Source organism: Panthera tigris, chromosome B4 (assembly GCF_018350195.1).
Source record: "Panthera tigris isolate Pti1 chromosome B4, P.tigris_Pti1_mat1.1, whole genome shotgun sequence".
NCBI lineage: Eukaryota > Metazoa > Chordata > Mammalia > Carnivora > Felidae > Panthera > Panthera tigris.
In genome coordinates, this window is record NC_056666.1 from 73,096,996 (window position 1) to 73,121,599 (window position 24,604).

Sequence of the window (24,604 nt, forward strand, 5' to 3'; positions counted from 1 at the left end):
GATCTTGCTATTTTTACATCTCCATTTTGACCCTGCTGTCTTGACTCCGACATTTTACTTTGGAGAACTTTGATCATGCACATGCAAAATTTGTTTTGATTCTGTGCTTAATAAACATTGAAATCAGAAAAAAACTTGCTTTGACCTGCTTTTCTTCCATCTGCAGTCACCTAACTTTTCTAAAAGCTAAACTTAGAAAAGCTCCATATTGCACGATAACTCTTTAGGCTCCTCTTCTCGGCATGTGCTTCCTATTTCATAGTAATAGCACCACACTAAGTATTAGGGAGAAATTATAAGATATCAAAATTCCAAATGAACTAACATACGAAAATTTGGAAATACTGATGTTATCATTTGCGAGATAGTGAGAACAAAAACAATATACAAAATTTTAAGCTGCAATTTTCTTTGGAAGGGAGATTTTCCTTACATAATTTTTAAAATCTCAGGACAAACTATTTAAATAGTTAACATTTTGGGGTGTATGGGTGGCTCCATAGGCTAAGCATCCACCTTCAGCTCAAGTCATGATCTCGCAGTTTGTGGGTTCAAGCCCCACATCAGCCTCTGTGCTGACTGACAGCTCACAGCCTAGAGCCTGCTTTGGATTCAGTGTCTCTATTTCTCTGTCCCTCCCTCCTCTCACACTTCTGGCCTCTCTCTCAAAATAAACATTAAAAAAATAAGATGTTACTTTTTAAATTTTTATTTCAGAAGGGTGTTGCTTACATGGTTTTCTGTCCTATCTTCTCATTATTTTCTTAAATATATTCTCATTTGTAATCAAATCAGGTGACTAAATTACTACCTGTGTTAAGATACCTGCATTCAGAAGACTTTGTGCAAGTCATTTCTGTTAACTGTCAAAATCCTTATTTTAGTTACAACAAAGAAAATACAGATAGAATGGATTTTTAAATTAACAAAATCCTAGATTGCAATTATATATATACATACATATATATATATATACACCACATCTTTCCATTCATCTCTTGGTGGACACTTGGGCTGCTTCCATAATTCGGCTATTGTAAATAAGGCTGCTGTAAACATAAGGGAACATGTATCCCTTTGACTTAGTGTTTTTTCTATTTTGGGGGTAGATACCCAGTAATGCAACTACTGGATTGTAGAGTAGTTTTTTTTTTAAATATTCATTTATTTTGGGAGAAAGGGAGAGTGAGAACCCCAAGCAGGCCCTGCACTGTCAGTGCAGAGCCTGACATAGGGCTCTATGTTATGAAATGCAAGATCATGACCTGAGCTGATCAAGAGTTGGTCACTTAACCAACTGAGCCACCCAGATGCCCAGGGATTGTAGGGTAGTTCGATTTTTAATTTTTAAAGAAATTCCATACTGTTTTCCAGAGTAGCTGCACCAGTTTGCATTCTCACCAACAGTGCAAGACGGTTCCCCTTTATTCACATCCTTACCAATGCCTGTTGTTTAGCCATTCTGACAGGTGTGAGGTGATCTCTCAGTTTTTTTTTGTTTTGTTTTTTTGTTTTTTGCATTTCCCTTATGATGAGTGATGATCATCTCTTCATATGTCTGCTGGAAATCTGGATGTTTTCTTGGGAGAAATGTCTGTTCATGTCCTCTGACCATTTTTAAATTGGATTTTTTTTTGTATTGAAATGTTTCAGTTCTTTATATATTTTGCATGCTAACCCTTTATCAGATATGTCATTTGAAAATACCTTCTCCCATTCAGTAGGTTTCCTTTTAGTTTTGTAGATTGTTTCCTTTGCTGTGCAGAAGTTTTTTGATGTTGTCCCAATAGCTTATTTTTGTTATTTCTCTTGCCTCAGACATAACTAGAAACATGTTGGTACAGCCCATGACAAATATTACTGCCTATAATCTCTTCAAGAATTTTTATGGTTTCAGGTCTCAAATTTTTAGGTCTTTAATCCATTTTTGAGTTTATTTTTGTGTATGGTATAAGAAAGTGGTCCAGTTTTCATTATTTCACATGTGGCTGTTCAGTTTTCCACAACACCATTTGTTGAAGAGACTTTTTCCGATTGCATATTCTTGCCTCTTTTGTCAAAGATTAATTGACCATATAATTATGGGTTTATTTCTGGGTCTTCTATTCCACTGATCCATGGGTTTATTTTTATGCCAGCCCCACACTGTTTTAATTACCAGCTCTTTGTAATAAATTTGAAATCTGGAATTGTGACACCTCCAGGTTTGCTTTCCTTTTTCAAGATTGCTCTGGCTAGTTGGGGTCTTTAGTGGTTCCATACAAAGTTTAGGGTTGTTTGTTCTAGTTTCATATTGGCATTTTAAGAGGGATTGCACTAAATCTGTAAATTGCTTTTGGGTGGTATAGACATTTTAACAGTATTCTTCCAATCCATGAATATGGAATGTCTTTCCATTTCTTTCTGTTGTCTTCAGTTTACTTCATCAGTGTTTTATAGTTCTCAGAGTATAGATCTTTCACTTTTTTGTTTAGGTTTATTCCTAGGTATCTTATTTTTGGTGCAATTGTAAATGGGGTTGATTGCTTAATTTCCCTTTCTGCTGCTTCATTCATTATTGGTGTATGATTTTTGTATCCTACAACTTTACTGAATTCGTGTATTAGTTTTAGCCATTTTTTTGGTGGAGTCTTTCAGGTTTTCTATATAGAGTATCATGTCATCTTCAAGTAGTGAGAGTTCTACTTCTTTCTTACAGATTTGGATGCTCTTTATTTCTTTAATTTTACCTCCTTGGTTAAGTTTATTCCTGAATGTTTTATTGTTTTTGGTGTATTTGTAAATGATATTCTCTTAATTTCACTTTCTGCTCCTTCATTATTAGTGGATAGAAATGCAGCAGATTTCTGTACATTCATTTTGTATCCTGTGACTTTACTGAATTCTTCTATTCTAGTAGTTTTTTGGTGGAGTCTTTTGGGTTTTCTAATGTAGTATCATGTCATTTGAAAATACTGAGTTTTACTTCCTGACCAATTTGGGTGCCTTTTACTTCTTTTGTCTAATTGCTGTTGCTGGGACTTCCAGTACTATGTTGAATAAAAATGGTGAGAGAGGGCATCCTTGTCTTTTTCCTAACCTTAAAGGAAAAGCTCTGTTTTTCTCCATTGGGTATGATGCGGGCTGTGGATTTTTCACATGAGACCTTTATCATGTGAAAAAGTGTATTCCCTCCAGACCTACTTTGCAGAGGGTTTTTATCATGAATGGATATTGTACTTTGTCAAATGCTTTTGCCTCTATTGAAATGATCATGATTTTTATTCTTTCTCTTATTGATGTGACTTGTTATGTTCTGTGAATATTGAACCACCCTTGCATCCCAGGAATAAATTCCACTTGATCAAGGTGTCTTTTTTTTTTTTTTTTAATGTATCATTGGATTTGGTTTGATAATACTTTGTTGAGGATTTTTGCATCTATATTCATGAGAGATGTTGTCCTATAGTGTTTTTGTTTTGTTTTTGTTTTTGCCTGTTTTCTTGTGGTGTCTTTATCTGGTTTTGGTGTCAGGGTAATGCTGGCCTCATAGAACAAATCTGGAAGTTTTCTTTCCTCTTGTATTTTTTGTAATAATTTGAGAAGAATAGGTATTAACTCTTTAAATCGTTGGTAGAATTCCCCTGTGAAGATGTCTGGTCCTGGACTTTTGTTTTTTGGGAGTTTTTGATTCTGATTTCATTGCTGGTAATCAGTCTGTTCAAATTTTCTATTTCTTCCTATTTCAGTTCTGACAGGTTATGATCAGGTCATTTTAAACTCACATCAGCACAGTGTGTATAAGAAACTGTTAATACAGATTAATGGAAAAAATATTCTAATAGAAAAGGGTAAAGAACATAAGCAAATTTCCAGTGATGAAACAGTGGTTATAAACATATCTCTAAATATGTATAAAATTTGTTAATTAAAACAACAAAGTTCTGTATTTCCCCATCATAAAGACAACTATTAAATAATGACAGTATTAAGGAGTTATCAAATTATAAGGAGATGAATACTATAATATACTACCAGTGAGAGAATAAATTGATAGTTATTTTGGAGAATAATTTGACAGTTTGTATTAAAGTTGTATGTGATCTTTGGCCTGGCTTACGTATATCAATAATGAACTATGATCTACAGTATTTTTGGAATGACTAAATTACAAACAAATGACTGTGACTCCAGAAATAGTGTAATAAACATACTATATTAAGCAATGGAGTTACTGTAGTTAAGGCAATAAATTCAAATCTATATGAATCAACAAAAATTTTAAAAATTATGCTGGGGTGCCTGGGTGGCTCAGTCGGTGAAGTGATCGACTCCGGGTTTCAGCTCAGGTCATGATCTCCCAGTTCATGGGCTCGAGTCCTGCAGTGGGTTCCACGCTGACAGTGTGGGGCCTGCTTGGGATTCTCTCTCTCTCCCTCAGCCCCCTTCCATGCTCTCAATCTCTCTCTCTCAAAATAAATAAACTCTAAAAAAATATGCTAATAAAGTTATAGAACATAGTATATAAACTTATATTTAAAAATGACAAAACAATTTTATATTTTTATCCATGGTTAAAAAAAAAATGCATGGGCAAAGTCTGGAAAGATACACAGCAAGCTTGTAATACCAACTCCCGCTGGGAATGTGAAAGTAGAAGCTTCCAGGCCTCTTAGAGAACAGGTATACGATCATTTCAACTACATGCTCTTGGTCAGAGCAAGTCTCAGGACCAGCCCAGATTCAAGAGAACCTCACTTCTTAATGGGGCAAGTGGCAAGCATATGGGTAGAGTTGGTGGTGGTAGGATTTATGACAACCATCTTTGTAGACTGCACACCATTTCCCTTCCCTTGTTTTGGCCAATTAACATCCTTTGGCTCTCGGCTCCTTTTCCTGCTCCTATATCAAAGCTTACTTTTAAAGGAAAATTTTATAGGATTCTTCTACTTTAATTGAGAATTTAAAACAGATACAACATTCTAACAGGACAGTTATTTATATCTCTTTGGTCGTGGCAAGAAATAATTTATCTCTTAGGGCAAGTTCAGGCATTAATAAGTGGGAGAAGTGTTTTCCAGAGCCTTGCTTTTGAGTCTCACTTCATAGTTTTCTAAGTGCTGCACCTCTTCCACCCTCTTAAAAGCTGGCTGGGGATAAAAGGGTATTGTCACCCTGGAGGGACTGAGCTCTCCATTCACAGATGCTGCCCAGAGCCTGGCTCTGAGCTTCTGAAGAGGTGTTCATTGCCTGGAATAGAAGTGTCTTTAACCACATTCTTTTCTGGGCCACAGTTAGGTTATTGGCCATGTCAGATATACAGGAGGAGGGGAACAACAAGAAGTCATCCATTCCAAAATATTAGCTGACAACAGTGTAGCTGGATACTATGCAAGGTACTAGATGTACCAGTAGTGAGCAAGATGGGCAGAATCTGCCCTTATAGATGCTGTAGTCTGGTGGGTTGTAGAGACGAAGAACCGGCAAGTGTAAGATGTGTTAAATACGATAAAAGGAAGGTGCTACAGGAGGACTGCAGAGGGATCTAAAAGTCGTGTGCTGCTAAGTGTTTAAAGACTGATTTTACCAATAAAACAAAACTGAACTAAAAGGAACCCCCTCCCCCTGACTTGCAGTATTTGCCAATTTTCATGGTGTAAAGATTTCCCATTAATGTCATGCTACCAACATGATCTCACCGAATGGAATTATAGAGAGATGGCTCTTGAAGGCCATATTAGCCAATTGTGGTACATCCCTGGGTCTACTAAACAAGAAGGAGGAAAATACTTTCATAAAGCTCTACCAAACGGTGCTTCATTTCATAACATGATCTAATTAGAAAGTGAACCATGTGATGAATATCCTTCACAGGTGAATTGTTTGAAATAGTCCATTTTCTGTTCATTTTCTTGCACAGTGAGAGGACTGCCATCTCAGCAGCAGCTCTCCTCCTCTAGCAATGGCTGGCCCTCAGTGGCTGGCCAAGGTGTATACCTTTAGGAAAAGAGCTAAATGCAAAGCTGCAAGTGGTTTTAGTTCTCTTTGAATTGCATAGGTTGAAAGAAATGCTGATTAACCATCTGGGAACAGAAGTTTGGGCTGGAGACCAGGTTTAGACAATCTCTTACCAAGTAAAAACCTGGTGATCTTCCAAAATTTTAAGTTACAAAGCTGGCAGTAATAAAACAAATATGCCCATCACTATCTGGAGAATAGTCAAGTTTTCCTTTTGAGAAAGATAATACCAAGAACCTGACCTTAAAATAATCATTCTTGAATAGCTTATTCACAAATGACCCTGATAAAATGCTCTAGGATCCAGTGCCAGGGAGGCTGAGCCATGACGAACAGGGAAGAATCAGGTTTCTGTCTTTCTCCCTGCACCTCCCCGGGCTGGTGGGAAAACTCCAGCTTAGTGACACGTACACTTAATGTCAAACTAAGCATAAAGCTTGCTGTCTAGGAACCTTATTGTTAGAGCTACACGCTGCCTGAACCAGACCTGGGACTCAGACCAAGAAGGCCAGTTGCAATGTGGAGGTCATTTTGCTATTATCCTTCCATTCCTGGTCTCAATTTCCCTTTGGTAAAATAGCTATATTTTCCTATGAGTCCATTAAGCTACCCAGTTTGACCAAAATTAGGCTGATCTGGAAAAACGCAGATTACAGTTGAGTTCATGTTTTATTTGGTCACCTCTTGTAACCTTCGTCTGGTCTGGCCTGCACCCATCCAGACCACACGCATGCAGGCATACGTACGCACACAACCATTCTGGAACTAACGTGGCACATGGTGATGGTAACCATAACACTCTGTACTACTATGGACAGAATCTCCAGATGGGGTGGGGGGGAACTGAACCCATCTCTTTGCATCAAAGAATGTTAATAAGGTTGTTGGGTTTTTTTTTTCCTTCACAGAAAGTATTAAAGACATTCTTACATTAAGATGCACCATTATTTCATGTACCAATAGAAGAGGAAAAATGCCAACTGAGACTTAATGCTTTCTTTTCTTAAATCTTCATCAGTCTTGGGACGCCTGGGTGGCTCAGTCGGTTAAGTGTCCGACTTTGGCTCAGGTCGTGATCTCGCGGTCTGTGAGTTCAAGCCCCGCGTTGGGCTCTGTGCTGACAGCTTGGAGTCTGGAGCCTGTTTCAGATTCTGTGTCTCCCCCTCTCTCTCTGACTCTCCCCCATTCATGCTCTGTCTCTCTCTGTCTCAAAACTAAATAAAAAGGTTAAAAAAAATTAAAAAAAAAATCTTCATCAGTCTTGCTAGCGGTTTATCAACTTGGAGTTTTCCAAAGAGCCCACTTTTGTTTCACTTTTTTCTTTTTCCCCTATTTTCCTGTTTTTGGTTTCATTTATGTTTATTAACTTCCTTCTGGGATGCCTAGGTGGCTCAGTTGTTTGGGCTCTGTGCTGACAGCTCGGAGCCTGGAGCCTGTTTCAGATTCTGTGTCTCCCTCTCTCTACCCCTCCCCCGTGCGTTCTCTCTCTCTCTCTCTCTCTCTCTCTCTCTCAAAAATAAAGATTAAAAAAAGTTTTAAGTAAATTCCTTTCGCTTCCATTTGGTTTATTTTGTTCTCTTTCTAGGTTTTTACCATGGGAACTTAGAGATTTGAGACCTCCCTTCATTTCTAATATAACTTAGCACTACAAATTTCTCTCAGCACCACCTTAGATGCATCCTACATATTTTGATATGTTTCTCTTAATTTTTATTCAGTTCTATGTACTTAATTCTCCTTTGATACTTTGACCCAAAGATTATACAGAAGTGTTATTTGACTTCCATACCTTTCTGCTAATAGTTGCTAGTTGATTCCATCATGGTCAGAAAATGCACTCTGTGTGATGTCACTTCTCTTTAATTTGAGGGTCTGTTTTATGACTCAGGATATGATCTGTGTTGGTAAATGTTTCATGCATACTTTGGAAAAAAAAACTGCAGTGTGCTGCTGCTGGTGGAGTGTTCTGTGTGCATCAGAACCTTTTGATTGTATTGTTTGGATTTTCTAGATCTTTGCTGATTTTCTGTCTAGTAGTTCTATCGATTTCTGAGAGATGGGTGGGGAAGTCTGCATCTATAATTGTGGATTCATCTTTCTCTGGTCAGTTTTCACTTCATGTATTTTGAGGCTCTGTTCTTTGGTGTGTGTGTACAAATTTAGGATTGGTAGGTCTTCCTGCTGGATCGATCTTTTTATTATGTACGTGGCAGAGGCAAAGGAACACCTTTTTGTCTCTAATAACTTTTCTCTGAAGTCTGTTTTATCACATGAATATAGCCATGCCTACTTTTCTGGGTGATTTTTTTTTTAATGTGTATCTTTTTACTCCTTTTTACTTCCAACTTACCTGTGTCAATGAATTAGAAGTGAGTTTCTTAGCATGTAGTTGGGTCATGATTTTTACTCATTTATTATGTGTCTTAAGGTTATTTACTTGTCTTGAGAGCTCATGAGCAGGGGAGAGGCAGAGAGAGAGAGAGAGAGAGAGAGAATCCTAAGCAGGCTCTGTGCCGTCAGTGTAGAGCCTGACATGGGGCTTGATCTCACAAGCTGTGAAATCGTGATCTGAGCCAAAATCAAGAGTCTGATGCTTAACTGACTGAGCCACCCAGGTGCCCCTATTCATTCTTTTAACTTTTTTTTTTTTTTTGATTAATGTACTTCAACCACTTACATTTAAGGCATTTGTTGTTATTGCTTAAGTGTGCCATTTTATTGTCTTTTTTTTTTTTTTCTCATTCCTGTTTCTCTTTTCTTGGCTTCCAGTGGATTACTGAAATATTTTTGAGAAATTCACCTTTACTTATGGTGTTTCTGAGTGAATCTTTGTATAGTTCTTATAGTGGTTGTTCTGGCTATTGTAGCATATACATGAGTGACTTCTCACAGTCTACTGGTAACATTTTACCACCAGCAGCAAATTGTGAAAACCTCATTTCTGTTGAAGTCTTTTTGGTTCTCCACTTAAAAAATCATTGCCTTGAGTATTAGATGATACGTTTTCTGATTGAAGTAAAAATTATTTATGAAGCTTGTGAAGAAAAGAATGGTCTACTGCATGTATCCATATTTCTGGTCTTTCCTCTGCTCTTTTCTAATTCTCTAATATTTCTTTTTTTATCACTTATTTTCTGTTTGAAGAACATTCTTTGCCGCATCTTTATGGGTAGGCCATTCACTTAATTTTCCTTTTTCTGAGAATGCTGTTTCCCCTTTCTTCCTGAAAGCTAGTTTCGCTTGATACAGAGTTTACGTTGAAACTTCTTTTCTGTCAGCACTTGAAAATGTGCCAGTTCTTTGTGACCTCCACATGTTTTGATAAGAAATCCTCAGACCTTAAATAAGTGTTCCCCTATAGGTAACGTGTTCCTCTCAGGATGCTTTCAAGCATTTGACAAGTATTTGCGGGGATTTCTTTGGATTTTCCTTTTGGGAATTCACTGAGGTTTTAAAGTATATAGCTTGGCATCTCTCACCAAATTTGGGAAGTCCCTCAGCCATTATTTCTTCAAATTGTCTTTTAGCTTTAATCTATCTCTTTTCTTTCTGGGACTCTGATAATACAAATGTTCTGGGACTCTGTTAATACAAAAATGTATGTGACATTTCTGTCACAGAGGTCAATAGCCCAGTTCTGTTCTATTGTTTTCTTTTTCTAGTCTCCTTCCTCTTTTTTTTTTTTTCTTTCGTTCAAATTGGGTGAATTCTATTTATATTTACTCAGGTATGCTGATTCTATTCTCTATCTCCATTCTACTGAGCACACCCAACGAATTTTTCTTTATTTAAAAAGAATTTTTTTAAATGTTTATTCATTTTTGAGAGCTAGAAAGAGCATAAGGGGGGAGGGGCAGAGAGAGAGAAGGAGACGCAGAATCTGAATCAGGCTGTAGGCTCTGAGCTGTCAGCCCAGAGCCCGACACAGGCCTCGAACTCAGACTGCGAGATCATGACCTGAGCGGAAGTCAGACTCCCAACTGGCTGAGCCACCCAGGCGCCCCTGAATTTTTCTTTAAATTTCTGTTATATTTTTCCATTTGTAATTTCTAATTATTTTTATAGACTTCAGTTTTTTTGCTGGAATGTTCTATTTTTTTGTTTTAAGAGAATTTATAATTAACATTGAAGTATTTTTAGAATGGCTACTTTAAAATTCTTGTTAGGAGGGCTGCTCGGGTGGCTCAGTAGGTTAAGCATCAGACTTTGGCTCAGGTCGTGATTTTGTGGTTCATGAGTTCCAGCCCCGCATTGGGCTCTGCACTGACAGCTCAGAGCCCGGAGCCTGCTTCAGGTTCTGTGTCTCCCTCTCTTTCTCTGCCCCTCCCCTGCTCATGCTCTGTCTTTCTGTCTCTCAAAAACAAACATTAAAAACAATTAAAAATTCTTGCTAGGTAATTTGAACATCTGATTCATCTCTGTGTTGGCATCAGTTCATTTTATTCAAGCTGTAATTTTCTTGGTTCTTGGTGTGGTGGGTGACTTTCAATTGCGTATCAAACATTCTATTAAAATCTTTTACTGTAGCAGGCAGCCACTCTGTTTAGATTTGACACACAGGTCTTGACCTACTTTGTGGCTGTAGTGCTTATCAGTTTAGTTTTAAGAATCTTTGTTTTACTTGGTCTGCTTGGTTTACTGATCCCTGCTGGAGCCGCCTATAAGATGATAAAATGTGTTCTTTACAGTCACTAAGACTATGGTAATTTGTTATAGCAGCAAAAGGAATCTAATACAGAGTATGTGGGAGGTGTATGCATACATGTGTCTGTGTGGAGTGGGGAGTCAATGGGAGCAATCATTTTTTTGTCTGTGCTGTTCTGCTTCTCATCTTTTATCTGATAACTTCAGTGTGTCCTTTAGGATTCAACTGCCAGGATTAACAGGCATCTGATGCCAGAAATCAGAGTACTCTTCACTCCCCAAGCTTGACTTGGGTACTCCCCTTAGAGACTCCATGGGATCATATGTATGTACATACACACACACACACACGTACACACACACACACACACACACACACACACATGTAATTAGTTTTACTTTTTTTTTCTTCTAAGATTTTATTTAAATTCAAGTTAGTTAACACATAGTATCGTGTTGGTTTCAGGAGTAGAACTTAGTGATTCATCCACCATATACAACACCCAGTGTGCATCGCAACAAGTGCCCTCCTTAATGCCCATCACCCACTTAGCCCATCCCCTCTACCCTCCAAACCCCTCAGTTTGTTCTCTATCATTAAGAGTCTCTTATGACGCGTTCCTCTGTTTTTACCTTATTTTGTTTCCTTCCCTTCCCCTATGTTCATCTGTTTTGTTTTTTAAATTCCATAGGCGTGAAATCATGTGGTATTTTTCTGACTTATTTCGCTTAGCATAATATACTCTAGTTCCATCCAGTATTTTCGATTTTATATTATAACTGTCTGCATACATGGGCCCCTTCCTCTATAAGCTCCTTAAAGACCAGGACTACTCTGTATTCTTGTGCCTAGGACAGTATCTGGTGCACGGTCTTCACTGAATAAGGGTTTGTCCATTAAATTATTCAGCCTGAGTGGCAAGGTGGAGTGTTCCCCGGGAGCAGTTGACTTAACCTAACTCCCACTTTCAGGACCCAGCTGCAGAAATCATTGCTGCAGGGTATGCTTTGGAGCACTTGGAGGATCCCTTCCTTATGGCTGACAAGTATGTGCACTAGAGATATAAGGACTTTCTGATACTCCCAATGATTCTAAGCTAAGTCATCTTGGGAATTGCATTATGTAGAAATTACACCAACAGAAATGAAAAAACTGAAGCTCAGTGAAATTGAATGACTTTCCCAAACCATGGATCTGGGACTGAAATCCTGGCCTACTGGCTCTGCTGTACTGTTTTCTTTATGTCCTTCCCATGCCTCCCCTCTGGCGAGGGTCTGCCCCATCCTTTCTACTTCTGCTTCAGTCATCCGTGACTGTTCCCCCAATCGTGAATTGTATTCTCCAATTCTGCCTTTAGACTCAGCTGAAAACATAAAAATTGGCAGCATGTTTTAGTTATTTCCAGAAAATCTAAACTGACAAAAAAATGTTTCTCTGAGTTTTTCATAACTGTAAAAGGAATGGTCTCCGTAGAAAATTTAGAAAATAACAAATCTAGGTTGAAGAATAACCTCACTTATCTTGTTATCTATCATATCTACTCTTAACACTTATGTCTATTTCCGTTTTCCTATTTCTGTTCTATTCCATGCATTTTTAATATGTAAAATTGGTATAATGAAGCATGCATTCTTTTTTTTTTCACTTTATACCATAGTTTCTCATTTTGTTGGTAATGATTCAAAAGCATTTTTAATGACTATGTCCTATTCCAGGCTGTGAAGCTACTAGAATTTATTAAATCATTCCACAATTTTGGACTTTTGGAGTGTTTCAAAAATGTAGCCCATTATATGTTGAAAGAATACATTAGTAGACAGAAGTCAATTCACTTCTCTGATTTCTTCCTCAGAATAGTTTCTTAGAAGAGTTAGTGGATCAAAAAACATGAACATTATTGTATTTCCTAGTTTCCTGTTGCTGTAACAAATTGTCACAAACTTAGCAACTTAAAACAAGCCTCATTTTACTATCTGCTAGATCTGTGGGTCAGAAGTCTGGCTAGCTAGGCAGAGTTCTGTGCTTGGGGTCTCACAAACTTCAAATCAAAGCATTGGTGCCCTGGGCTTCTATTTGGAGACTCAGGAGAACCATTTTCTTGGCTCATTTAAGTTGTTGGCAGAATTCATTTCCTTATGTTTCCACATGGTCTCTTCTGTCTTTAAGCAGCAGTGGCAGTTTGAGGTCCCTCTCATGCTTTGAATCTTTCTGATTTCAGCTGAAGAAAGTTCTCTGATTTTAAGGGCTCATGGGATTAGATCTTTTGGGGTCTGTCTGCCCACTACAAACATCCTTAGGGATCTTTAAGCGTTGCCAGCATGCTTTCCAGATAAGCCAAGCCAGGATTTTTGCCACCAGCATTGAACGAGTGTTCAACTCCCTGCACTCACCAGCACAAAGGATTAATTTTTCTTATTTTAGTAATGTGACAGACAAAACAATTATATTTGTGTTTTTACTTGTTTTTGACTCATAGGTCAAATGACTTACACTCATTCACCATTTTTCTTCTGTGATTTCATGTCCATTGCCCATTCTTCTATTAGATTCTTAGTTTCCTTTTTTTTTTTTTTTTTTTAAGTTTATTTTGAGAGAGAGAGCATGGCAGAGGAACAGAGAGAAAGGGAGAGCGAGAAAATCCCAAGCAGGCTCTGCTCTGTCAGTGCGGAGACCAATGCTAGGCTCGAACTCATGAACCACGAGATCATGACCTGAGCTGAAACCAAGAGTCGGGGCACTTAGCTAACTAAGCCACCTGGGTGCCCATCCTTGGTTTTTTTTTTTTTTTTTTTTTATGTATTCATACATTAAGGGTATATTGGTTTGTATTTGATACTGGCTGGTATTTTTTTTTTTTAATGTTGATTTATTTTTGAAAGAGAGCGCACAAGTGGGGAAGGACAGAGAGAGGGAGACAGAGCATCCAAAGTGGGCTCCGTGCTGACAGCAGCGAGCTTGATACGGGGCTGAAACTCACCAACTGTAAGATCATGACCTGAGCTGAAGTTGGTCACTTAACTGACTGAGCCACCCAGGCACCCCAGTAACTGGTGTTTTCTAAATTGCTCTTTAATGTACTACTGTATAGTCCCACGATCCATCATTGCCCTTGTAATTTCCTCCACTGTGTCTTACTTCCCTGGGCAGCTGTCAGGTCGTTCTTCCTAAAATGTCGCTGCTTAGGTTTTTGCCTTACTTACTGACTTTTTCCACTTTTGGTGTATGATGTGAAGGAAGGGTCTAAGCTAATTTTCTTTTTTCAATCAGTTTCTTCAATATGGTCTATTGGATAATTAGTACCCAATATTTTCTTGGGAAAAGACCATCACATGCCATAGAAGCAGACACCCTGCGGACTGCTTCTGCACATGAAGTAATTTCTCCTGTTTCATCTGTATATGCCTGTAACAAGGACTGAGAAAGCTAATGAACTTGATTACAAGTAGCCAGGAAGGGTTTTTGATGTCCTGGGTCTATCTCAGTAGTACTGGGTCTCCTATCCTAGAGTCAAAGTGACTTAGCAATTAGTCAATTATCTATTAAAAAAAACTACATTAGTATACATTCAATAAAGCTCACTAGAAGGCAAGAAAACAGATTATGCTCTGCCTGAAAAAGAGAAGAAGACCTCCTCTCCAGATTTGAAAATCTAAATGTTAATTATAACAATACCATCCTAACTAACTTTATTCTAGTAAGACAGGAATTATTCTAGTAAGCTATACAGACATGGCCCCAGAAAGATATAATTAAGATACCTTTAGGTAAATGAGTAGGCTTGTCCTAGACTGAGAAAATACATTGCCATCTGACAAAGGACATGTGTCCAGAATATATAAAGAACTGACAAATCCACAATAAAAAGACAAACAACTTAACTCTTAAAATGGCCAAAAGATTTGAGCAGGCACTTCACAAAAGGAAACATGAATGGCCAGTGAACACATGAAAAATTTCCAACACTAGTCAGCAAGGGAATGGAAATGAGATACCATTTCATGGAGCACCTGGGTGGCTCAGTCAGTTAAGGGTATGACTCTTGATTTCAGCTCAGGTCCTGATCTCATGGTTTGTGAGTTCGAGTCCTGTGTCAGGCTCTGTGCTACCAGCATGGAACTGCTTGGGATCCTCTCTCTCAAAAATAAATAAACTTAAAAAAATACAATTCCACACCCACTTGAAAGGCTACAAAATACAATGCCAAATGTGGGCAAGGCTGTAGAGCAACTGGGGCTTGTATATATTCTTGATGAAAATGAAAATGGTGGAAACACCTTGGAGAACTATTTGGAAGTTTCTTAGAAAGTCCAGCACTCAACTTAGCGTTTGACCTGATATCCCAGCAATTGTCCATTTCTACCCAATCTGCTGCACTCCCGTGTTGCTTTCCCTTCTCCAAACCTTCCATGTCTCTATTTTACTAATCTTCATATTTCTTTTATTCTTCTTCCATCACAAATGAATTCCTCCTGATCAACTATATAGAGACTCATTCTAGGAGATATGTATGTGATGACATAAATAAAAATGATTTAGGGGGTGCCTGGCTTCTCCAGTGGAAAGAGCGTGTGACTCTTGATCTCAGGATTGTGAGTTCAAGCCTTATGAGGAGTGTAGAGATTACTTAAATAAAAACTTAAAACAAACTTCAGGATTAGCTGTGTATTTTACCAAAATAAGATGGCAACTATGTTTTGACAGCTACAAATTTTAGTTATGTCAAGACTAACAATGAAAATGGAACATATACCAGTAGAAGACAATATTTAGACTTAAAAAATTTTTTCTCATGTACAAATAATTTATAGCCTTCAACAGTAGAAAGAAAATCAAATCAGTCATTTGAAAAGTTCATTTATTATATACCAATATACACTTTCTGTAATAAAAAAAAGCCTCCCAGTACATTGAACCATCTTATAAATGAAATAAGAAAATAAAACTTTCATCTGTTTATAAATGGGGTTAAATTAACCAGTACAAGATACCATATGTAAGCCTGCCCTGCAGTCTATGTGAGCTCTAATCCTGAAAATTGCCATGAGAAAAAAATGGTGCTTTATTATTTGGCACTGTAGTATTGCTCTTGAATATCTGTATAATTACAGACGTTGATATTTTCAAGTTTGTAATTTCAAAGGTAAAGTATTCAGACTAATACAGATTGGATACTTCCCCAATTTTTGAATCAGTCTTCATCTTTATATTTAAATACATTCAGATTAAACCTTTAACACTCAGAAGGTACCTTTTTCCATTTTCTTATTTTGACACACTCTCTAGGTGACCGTTAATAGAAACCTATCTTGAAGATGCTATTTGGCAAGTATTTTCCGATAATAGTGACTCCAAAGTTATGATAGTGTCTAGTAATGCTCAGTTTCCATAACAAAGTGCACCATTTGACAGTATTATGCCTCTAGAAAATAATATATAAAACAAATGTACGTTTTCTTAAGGCACAATACAAAAAACCCTATTGAAATATGATTTAATATTATACTTAGCCGATACTTGTATTTCATACTTGGCTTGACTAAAATATAAAAATCTACAATAAGTGTTCTTCCTACCGATTTAGGGGGGGAGGAAGTGGCAAAGTCTAGAAATTCTGGGCAGCAAGTGCTAGTTTTTAAATCCATTTTATGTGAGCATGTTGTTGAAGGGAGCAAGAGTACCAGTTTGCATCTCTGTAGTGTTAGCACTTTTATGGAGAACCATTCAACATTGCATTAAATGACAAATGAATGTCAGACTCCTGTGCAAGCTAAAATGAACTAAATCCTATTTTAGACATGCTTAGTTAGAAGAACAACTTTGGTACTGACAATTATTTGCAAACAAGGAACTTATTTTCTTGTAGATGATTGTTGTTTTTGTAAACATTGAAGAGCATTACTGAACTATATATAACTTAGGTTTCAAATTTAAAATATCCCCAATAGGCAGATACATACAAATGGATTTTTGAGTTTATCAACATAATTCCCTGCCCCCACCCTCAATAACATAAACGTTTTGACTGTGAAGAGAGAAAACTACACATGTAAAAAATAAAAATCAAATGTACCATACATCAAAATTCTGATGACTACAGAATAAGATTATATACATACACATATAGCAATCACAGTTTCCTGCACTGAATGTTTATCAAATAAAAATGTATCAAACAATACTGGGTAATGTAGCTCCACATGAATCGTGGTCTATCTAAAAATTATGAATGACAATGGAAGACGAGAGGGAGAGCATTGTTCAGTGACAAAAAAGCATGACAAGAGGACTAGGAATAATATTGAAGAACAAATGCTTCCAGAACAGGCAGTTGAGCAATAAGCATTATTTTTGTTGTTGCTCTGTAATTTAAAGCCCCTCTCTCTGTTTAGAAGATGTTTTAACATTTATACATAAAAAAAATTGAACGAAGAAGGCACTCCAATGTCCCAAACAGAAGAGGCGAAACATTCCTTTACTGTTGACAATAAGGTGTACTGGTGTCTGATCTTTCATGTATGTACCTTTCAGGGACAGTTGATAAGACATGTAGGCATACCTCGGAGATATTGCAGGTTGGGTTCCAGACAATCCCAGTAAAGCGAGTATTACAATAAAGCAAGTCAGATAGATTTTTTGGCTTCCCAGTGTCTATAAAAGTTATGCTTATGCTATAGTGTACTAAGTGTGCAACAGTATTGTCTAAAAAAATGTACATACCTTAATTAAAAAATTGCTAAAAAGTGCTAACCGTATCTGAGCTTTCAGCAAGTCTTAATCACTGATCATAGATCACCATAACAAATATAATAATGAAAAAGTTTGAAATACTATGAGAATTACCAAAATGTGACAGAGGCACAAAGTGAGCAAATGCTGTTGGAAAAATGATGCTCCACGCAAGGTTGTCACGCACCAATTTGTAAACAAACAAACAAACAAACAAACAAAAAAACCAACAGGAAAAAAAAACCCGCAAAAAACCTCAGTGCTAAGCACAACAAAGCACAAGAAACGAGATATGCCTGTGTTTAATAAGATGTCTTTAACATTTACCAAAAATCTATTGAATGAAGAATTCATTAATTCAGTGTTACAAACAAAATGGGCAAATATTCCTTCACTGTTGACAATAAGATGTTCTAGCCGGCTGTCTGATCATTCATGTGCCTTACGGGGACAGTTCCTAAGACATGGCTTTTGCCTCTGTTATTAAATTGACCTAGAGTATTTGGTGCTGGATTGGGGGAAGGCATTAAGCGGTGATAGCTTTGCCACCAGGGCATTTTTGTTGGATGTTCTGAGAATACAAGTATTTGGTAATTTGAGGGGGAGGGGAAAAGGTATTATCTGATGACCATTCCATGCAGCTACCCTTATTCTGCTTGTGCAACAGCAAAAATGCATCCTCTCACACTGTTTTAGGAAAACCTGGGTAGAAATGTGCACCGCAGGTTTTAAACCTATAAACAGCCATTCTTGACAAAAATGATGCTTTTTTTTTCTTCCACAGGTGCCTGGTGATGTTACTATAAACATCTTTGGAATCTTCCCGTTATTTCCTATGAATAACATTCCAATCAATAGAACTCAAATGTCTTTTGCAGCATAATTTGCAACCATTTCCAATAGAAAAGGTATTTTTCTTTGGGTTAGTGATGCTTGGAATTTGGAGGGTTGTAAATCCAGTCAATTATAATGAGTGCCATGCTTCCAATCATGAAGATGATTCCAACCACAAGGAAAATTAAAGCCTGTAAATCAGAGAGCTTGTTAGGGAACACAGAAACCATATTTAGCACAGTTTGCTCTTAGAAATTGTTTACCCAAGACAGCAATCTGATTGGCATATTGAATTGTATTATTCTTATGGCTCAGATGTCTATGCCTAGCAGTTCAGTGAATTTAGAAGCCAAGTTGAGGAAAGAGGGTGAATACAGTGGAGAGATTTAATCTAAGTCTTCAAAATAGATAAATGGTTGATTTGTTACATCAAAATGATGGAATACTCTGTAATCATTAAAAAAAAAACAAGTGACAGAAAAAGATACAATGACATTGAGTGTGCTCACAATCTTTTAGGTGAAGGGCATATTATAGTCTATAGGACAGGATTAAATTTACAAAGTAAACAGATAAAAACAAAAGCCTAATCTATGTTACATATTCCTTTAAAAACGTGTGTGTGTGTGTGTGTGTGTGTGTGTGTGTGTGTGTGTGTGTGTGTAAAACACTAGAAGGGGCCTTATATATTATCATCACTGGGATCAACCACCTCATTCAATCTATGAGGAAGCAACAGGTGAGGTTTTTCACTAGAAAGGATCCAGGGGACAATTTTACTCATTTTTACATCAAACTCAGAATGGGTCACAAACAGGATAAATAATTTGTCATGGTCACCCTTCTGTAAAAGTCCAAGCAAAATAGACTGGAGAGGCTAGGAATTCAGGGGCGGGGGTGGGGAGGAGATGTTGGGAGGAGCTTTGGATACCAAACTGTCCTGAAGTCCCTGAACAGTCCTGAGGAGTGAATGACTCTCAGGCAACATTCAGCATAACTTAGTAAGAGGCACTGTTTTTAAGCCTTAAATGGAAGATATACTTAAATATTATCAATGACTATTTGATAATTAGAAAAACAAGGGGAGCCTGGGTGGCTCAGTGGGCTGAGCATCTGACTTTGGCTCAGGTCATGATCTTGCAGTTTGTGGGTTTGACCCCTGTGTCGGGCTCTGTGCTGATAGCCTGCTTCAGATTGTGTGTCTTCCTCTCTCTCTGCCCCTTCCCTGCTGACACTCTGTCTCTGTCTCTGTCTCTCTCTCTCTCAAAAATAAACATTAAAGAAATAATTAGAAAAACAATTCATTCTGGCGTGTGTTTCTATAACATCATTTTGGAAAAGAAATATGCTCTCGCTTAATAAAATTAAATTTTATATCTAAATAGGTTAACTGGAAAACAATGGTTTTGTTCTGGATCTCAGTCCACTCCAAGGTACTATGGAGGGGGAAACCAGGCAGCATCTTTTCTTTTGGCCTTCCTAACCTAAAAAAATATGACTAAAATGTTTCAATTATTTCATAACACTGTCAGGGAGCCTCATTCCTTCCCACATAATTTCCTATGGATAGTGCTACAATCTTGGTGGTGGAAACTGGTATCCATATATGCCTGTGGGAAAACTCTTAGTGTTTGATGGGTAGAAAGGACTTAACACAAGATTCTTGATTTATGACGGGAAGAAATCCTGGAATCATCTCAGTACCAGAGATCTACCCTCCTTTCTCTCCACTAAAGTTCCAGCCCATCTCTGATTTTCAGTTCTTGGTCAATCTTTTTGAATTGTATATTTTCGGTTTACTCTCAGTTAAAGAGCAACTTATAACGGGGGAGATTGCAAGCCTTACTTACCCCAACCTTTTGTGGTGACCTAAGAGGTTCTTTCTTGACAAGTTTAAGGTAAAACACTGCTGGAAGTATGAAGATCAGCATAGTGGCAGAAGAAGCCCCTGAGGGGATAAACACAGGACAGGTCAATGTCTTACTCAGCAAGGCAGAGACTCAAGGTCATGCACTTTAAAAGTCTAATGCTACCCTAATCTTAGCACTGAAAGTACTATAAACTTGTCTTGGTTGCTTATTCAAATGTTTATCAAGAAAATTAAAATATACCTAACATCATAGTTGTATCCTAAGTACACATAACATATAGTAAACAAAAAAAAGGCTGACTTAAAAATTTATAGGAAACTGACAATAGAAACACATACTAAGGAAGCTGAACTCATCATACATCCTTCTTATCCACTTCCAACTTTTCAAGTTGCTGACACCTAATCCAAAAAAATGTTATATTGTATTTAAAATTTGAGTAATCCCTCAAATCAGCAGATGAAAACTATATTAACGGGCCACACAGTTAAGGAAATCTGCTTTAAAAGACCAACCTTCTCCACCTCCAAAGATGGCCATCAGTGCTCAGCTGATACTGACAGACTCGAGAAAGCATCCTATAGGTAGACTGTGTCTTCCTTACTTTTTGATGCAGAGTTAAGACCTAAATTCAAATCCTGCAATAGTCCAAGATACAGGTATTCCCCACTTTGCAAAAGTTCATGTTATGCCACTTCACTTTTAGGAAGGACCTATGTTAGCACCTACCTTCCCTAACTGAAAGAAATCCAAAGAAGATTTCTGTCTTTATGGGGAAAAAAATTAAAAGGTGAAAGTTGCACCCAGAATTTGTTTTGCAGTGAACATTATGGAGGCAGCGCCCCCTGAGCAGCGAGAGAGGTGTCTCCAGGTCTCTTCCTTGGGAACTACACTCCATCTCAGCATTAAGTTGCCATGGCTTTTGAACCGTTGTGAATATCTGTGTTTTAGGTCAATTTATTTTCTGCATTTGTTAGCAATATTGTGTCGTAAGTTATCAGAAGAGTCCAAGAGTGGTTATCTTTTGTGTCTGGGATGCTCAAAAATGCTTCCATATGAATGAATCGTAGTTTCTTCGTAGCTTTATGCCATCAAGGCTTACAAAAGATTTCATATAATGTTCTACTTTTGGATGGAGGGGAAGTGGGGAACTGTATATGACTTGACTTCTGTGGGGCTCCATTTCCGTCAGAAAAGGCAGCTGGACTAGATGACCTATAAGGTAGCTTTTACTGTTGACATTTTCTGATCCTGTGATCAACTTCCAGAGTCACCTGGGAGGGAGGGGAGGTGACCAGGTGGCCCGGCTGGGCTCACAAGAATCCCATGAGTCAAAGATGGAGCAGGGATCCTTGACTTCCCCTCCACCAGCTCCCTGTCTGCCACTTAAGGAGGTATCCACTTGAGCTGATTAAATAAAAACCTTTCTCAAACTTACCTATGAATCCAAAGATATATTTTATAGTTGGTACAAGGATGACCAGAACATTATTAAGTGCAAGAAGTATGGCTGCAATCAAGAAATGTCTTATCCAACTGAAGGGTCTTTTGGGAAACAAGAGTGTGGTCACTGATGTACGAATCTGCAACAAGAAAGTTCAAAGGCAAGGTTACTAATTTGTTCTTTGATTTTCGTCTACTATTTCAAATATTCTTGTCACTCTAAAGCACTTTGTGTTTTTCCTTTTTCTCCCAGAAAAGATCTTGATGCTGATTTGTTTTTCAAAATTTCATTAATGTGGTAAAATATTCATAATGTTAACTATCTTAACTATTTTTAAGTGTACAGTTCAGTTATTAACTATGTTGATATTGGGGCACCTGAGCCCCGACTTCAGCTCAGGTCATGATCTCATAGCTTGTGGGTTTGAGCTCTGCATCAGGCTCTCTGCTGTCAGTGCAGAGCCCATTGTGGATCCTCTGTCTCCCTCTCTTTCTGACCCTCCTCTGCTTGCACGCTCTCAAAACTAACCATTAAAGAAAAAAGGTATGTTGATATTGTTGTGCAGCCTTGATGCTGATATTTCTTTGAGATAGTTATTTTCCTTGTGCTCACTTTCTCAGCTTTCAGAATGTTTTCTTAAAAGTTATCTCAGAGAAAATAACAGGTAAGACAGAATTCAGGGACACAGTAAAACCCTTATTGATTTCTAAACATGTGTTGTCAAACAGGATTAAGTATTAAGGGCGAGCACTGAATTGATTTGCACTCCTTCTGATTTTTACAAATCTGGGTTTTTTAAAAATTTGGCATCGTATTTAGCATATAATGCTTATTTTGCCACATAATGTTTTTTAAAATGATACTCTTTGTATTTCTTTTTGCCCTTTTGCCCTCCGTTCCCAATTACAGATTATAAATGCACACAAAACGCAAAGAATAGGACCTGATAATTTTAGCATTCCTCAGAGTTTCTCGTTTGGTGTCTTGCACACAGCAGGCACTCAATACATGTTGAATTAAGTTGAACAGAATGAATCCCTTCCCACCCTTCGGGAGCCTTGACAGACTTCAGCCCTATTTCAGCAGCTACAATAAGTAGGTGAAGGGTCAAGAGAGGCTCCATTTGTAGCAGTCTTTCAAGTTACTGTGCTATAACTGGATAATAAAAAGATCCTTGTGGGTGGAGGGAATGCCCTGCATGTTTGAACAGCTTAACAAAGTAGAAAATACTCTCATCTTTAGAATCTTTTAGAGGACACTTCTGACTCAGTGGCATTATTCTATTGGCTTTTCAATAAGGGAACACTCCGGTTAAGCTCGGACTTCACATTTTTAGAAATGCTGGCATTGATTTTTCCACTTAAAATTTTACTTCTGAAGTCTCTTACTGGTGGAGAGATGGGAACTCATGTAAAAGCAAAAATGTAAAATACATTTTTGAAACACATGTATGAACGACGAAAACTTTGAGCCGAATTGCTTGTAGTGTCTAATGTGACATTCCTTTCATACTGGTCCACCAAAATTAAAGCCATCTGTTTAGGTTTCAAAAGCAATTTCATTTCCAGAATGGCAAACCAGATAGTCTCTGGAAATGGTTTAAGAGTGACTTTGTAAAGGATTTTAAAAATTGGATTAGTGAAAATTATGAAATTCGCTCTGAAAAGTAGGCTGAAGAAAGCAAATGCCTTGATTACATTTGCCCCAGCTGTCCATTAATTCTACATTATGATCCACACTCCATGCTTATTGGATATTGTCCAAACCAGTCTTATTAGGCTTCAACATAAGCTTTCCATGGTACATCCTTATGGCTTAAAGATTTACTTGTCTGAAAGTGCGAAATTTACAGAATAAACAAGTAGAATACAGGTTATTTTCAGGCAGAGGACTTATATATGTGAGTTTTTTTTGTTTGTTTTTTGTGTTTTTTGTTTTTGGTCTTTTGTTAAAGGAATACTCTATTCCATAAGCTGAGTTAGAGGTAAACCTCTAAGTGCAGGTCCCCTGAATGTGAATGTGGTTTCCTAAGGTCTCATGGCTCCCAGAAAGACTAAGATTTGGCTTGGTGATGTAAGAGTACAGAAGGTTTACAGGAATCATCATTGGAATAAATGGTGAAAGCTTGCTCCTCACAGCAAATAAAGAAAAACAAAATCCCAAACAGAACTGAAAGCATGTAGAATTGCCAATGCATTCCTAGAAAGGATCATAGGGCAAGCAGGGAGATAGTAGGGGGCTGGTGGTGGTGGAAAAGAATAGAAGAAAACTTGCCGGTCATTCTATGTTAAAATGCTGCCTTGAGAGGTGAGCCTGGATCAATAGGTCCTGAACAGTTCTATTTACCTATGTCAGGACTGAGGCAACTCTGGCGTGTTACCCACAAAGCACTGCCTGCTGTTCCACTTATCTAAGTGCCTTTTCTCCACTGACACAAACTGATAAGAACCTGGAAATGTGGGTCAGATGCTGTGGGTGGGGAAGTCCTTAGCAACAGCCATGCCCTCTGACCCAGAAGGATTCCAGGAAGGTCCTTTGCAGCTCTAGAGAAAACATCTGTTATTTCCAGAGAGTATTCAGAATAGGAGGTGCTATGTTCTAATCTGGGACCCACTGGGAGGCAGAGTAAAAAGTGGGAACCTTAGGTCTGAACTCTTAAAAAAAATCAATCTTATTGTTTAGAAGCGAATCAGTTTCATTTTGTAAGACTGCTTAGGGTAGGAGTGTTGGAAATATCTGTGGACCACTACTCTATTCCAGTTCACAGCAACATTTGCCATATTTCTATGCCTATATCTGCATATGATTCAGAACAGATCTCATGGCAACATATGTGGGGAAAAATGATTTCACCATCACAGAATAAAAGAGAAGTAGCTAGAAAATCTGAGATGTGATTTTTTTTTTTTTTTTTTAAGGTATGGCAAATGGAATGTGAGTCTGTGTGTTCTTGATAAACTCCTTAGGATGATCTGGTTTTCTGTTTTTCATGTTAATGGGTGAACTTTACTGCATAAAGGGGAGTACAAGCTGAAAATGGAATTAATAGTCTTTGGGAAGGAGGTGTAGTCCCATAAGAGACTACCC

The 24,604-nt window shown here is 37.7% G+C and overlaps 1 protein-coding gene and 1 long non-coding RNA gene across 5 annotated transcripts in view; one reads left to right on the top strand and one right to left on the bottom strand.

The window, feature by feature from the left end:
* LOC122240337 overlaps window positions 1-24,604 on the top strand; it is a 72,845-nt gene that overhangs the window by 40,821 nt on the left and 7,420 nt on the right. For 2 of the 4 annotated variants that reach the window (XR_006219916.1, XR_006219913.1), the window contains exon 3: window positions 18,153-19,281. This is a non-coding gene — a long non-coding RNA (uncharacterized LOC122240337). Of the gene's footprint in view, window positions 1-11,613; window positions 11,688-18,152; window positions 19,282-24,604 lie in introns of those variants that run through there. The other 2 variants (XR_006219915.1, XR_006219914.1) reach the window with 2 other exon arrangements.
* The window catches only part of SLC38A4 (solute carrier family 38 member 4), a 68,468-nt gene continuing 62,155 nt past the window's right edge, over window positions 18,292-24,604 (bottom strand). The window contains exons 14-16 of the mRNA XM_007072932.3: window positions 21,512-21,656; window positions 20,053-20,150; window positions 18,292-18,393 (exon numbers count right to left, since the gene is read on the bottom strand). Of these exons, the coding sequence (XP_007072994.1) occupies window positions 18,292-18,393; window positions 20,053-20,150; window positions 21,512-21,656 (345 nt within the window). The remainder of the gene's footprint in view (window positions 18,394-20,052; window positions 20,151-21,511; window positions 21,657-24,604) is intronic.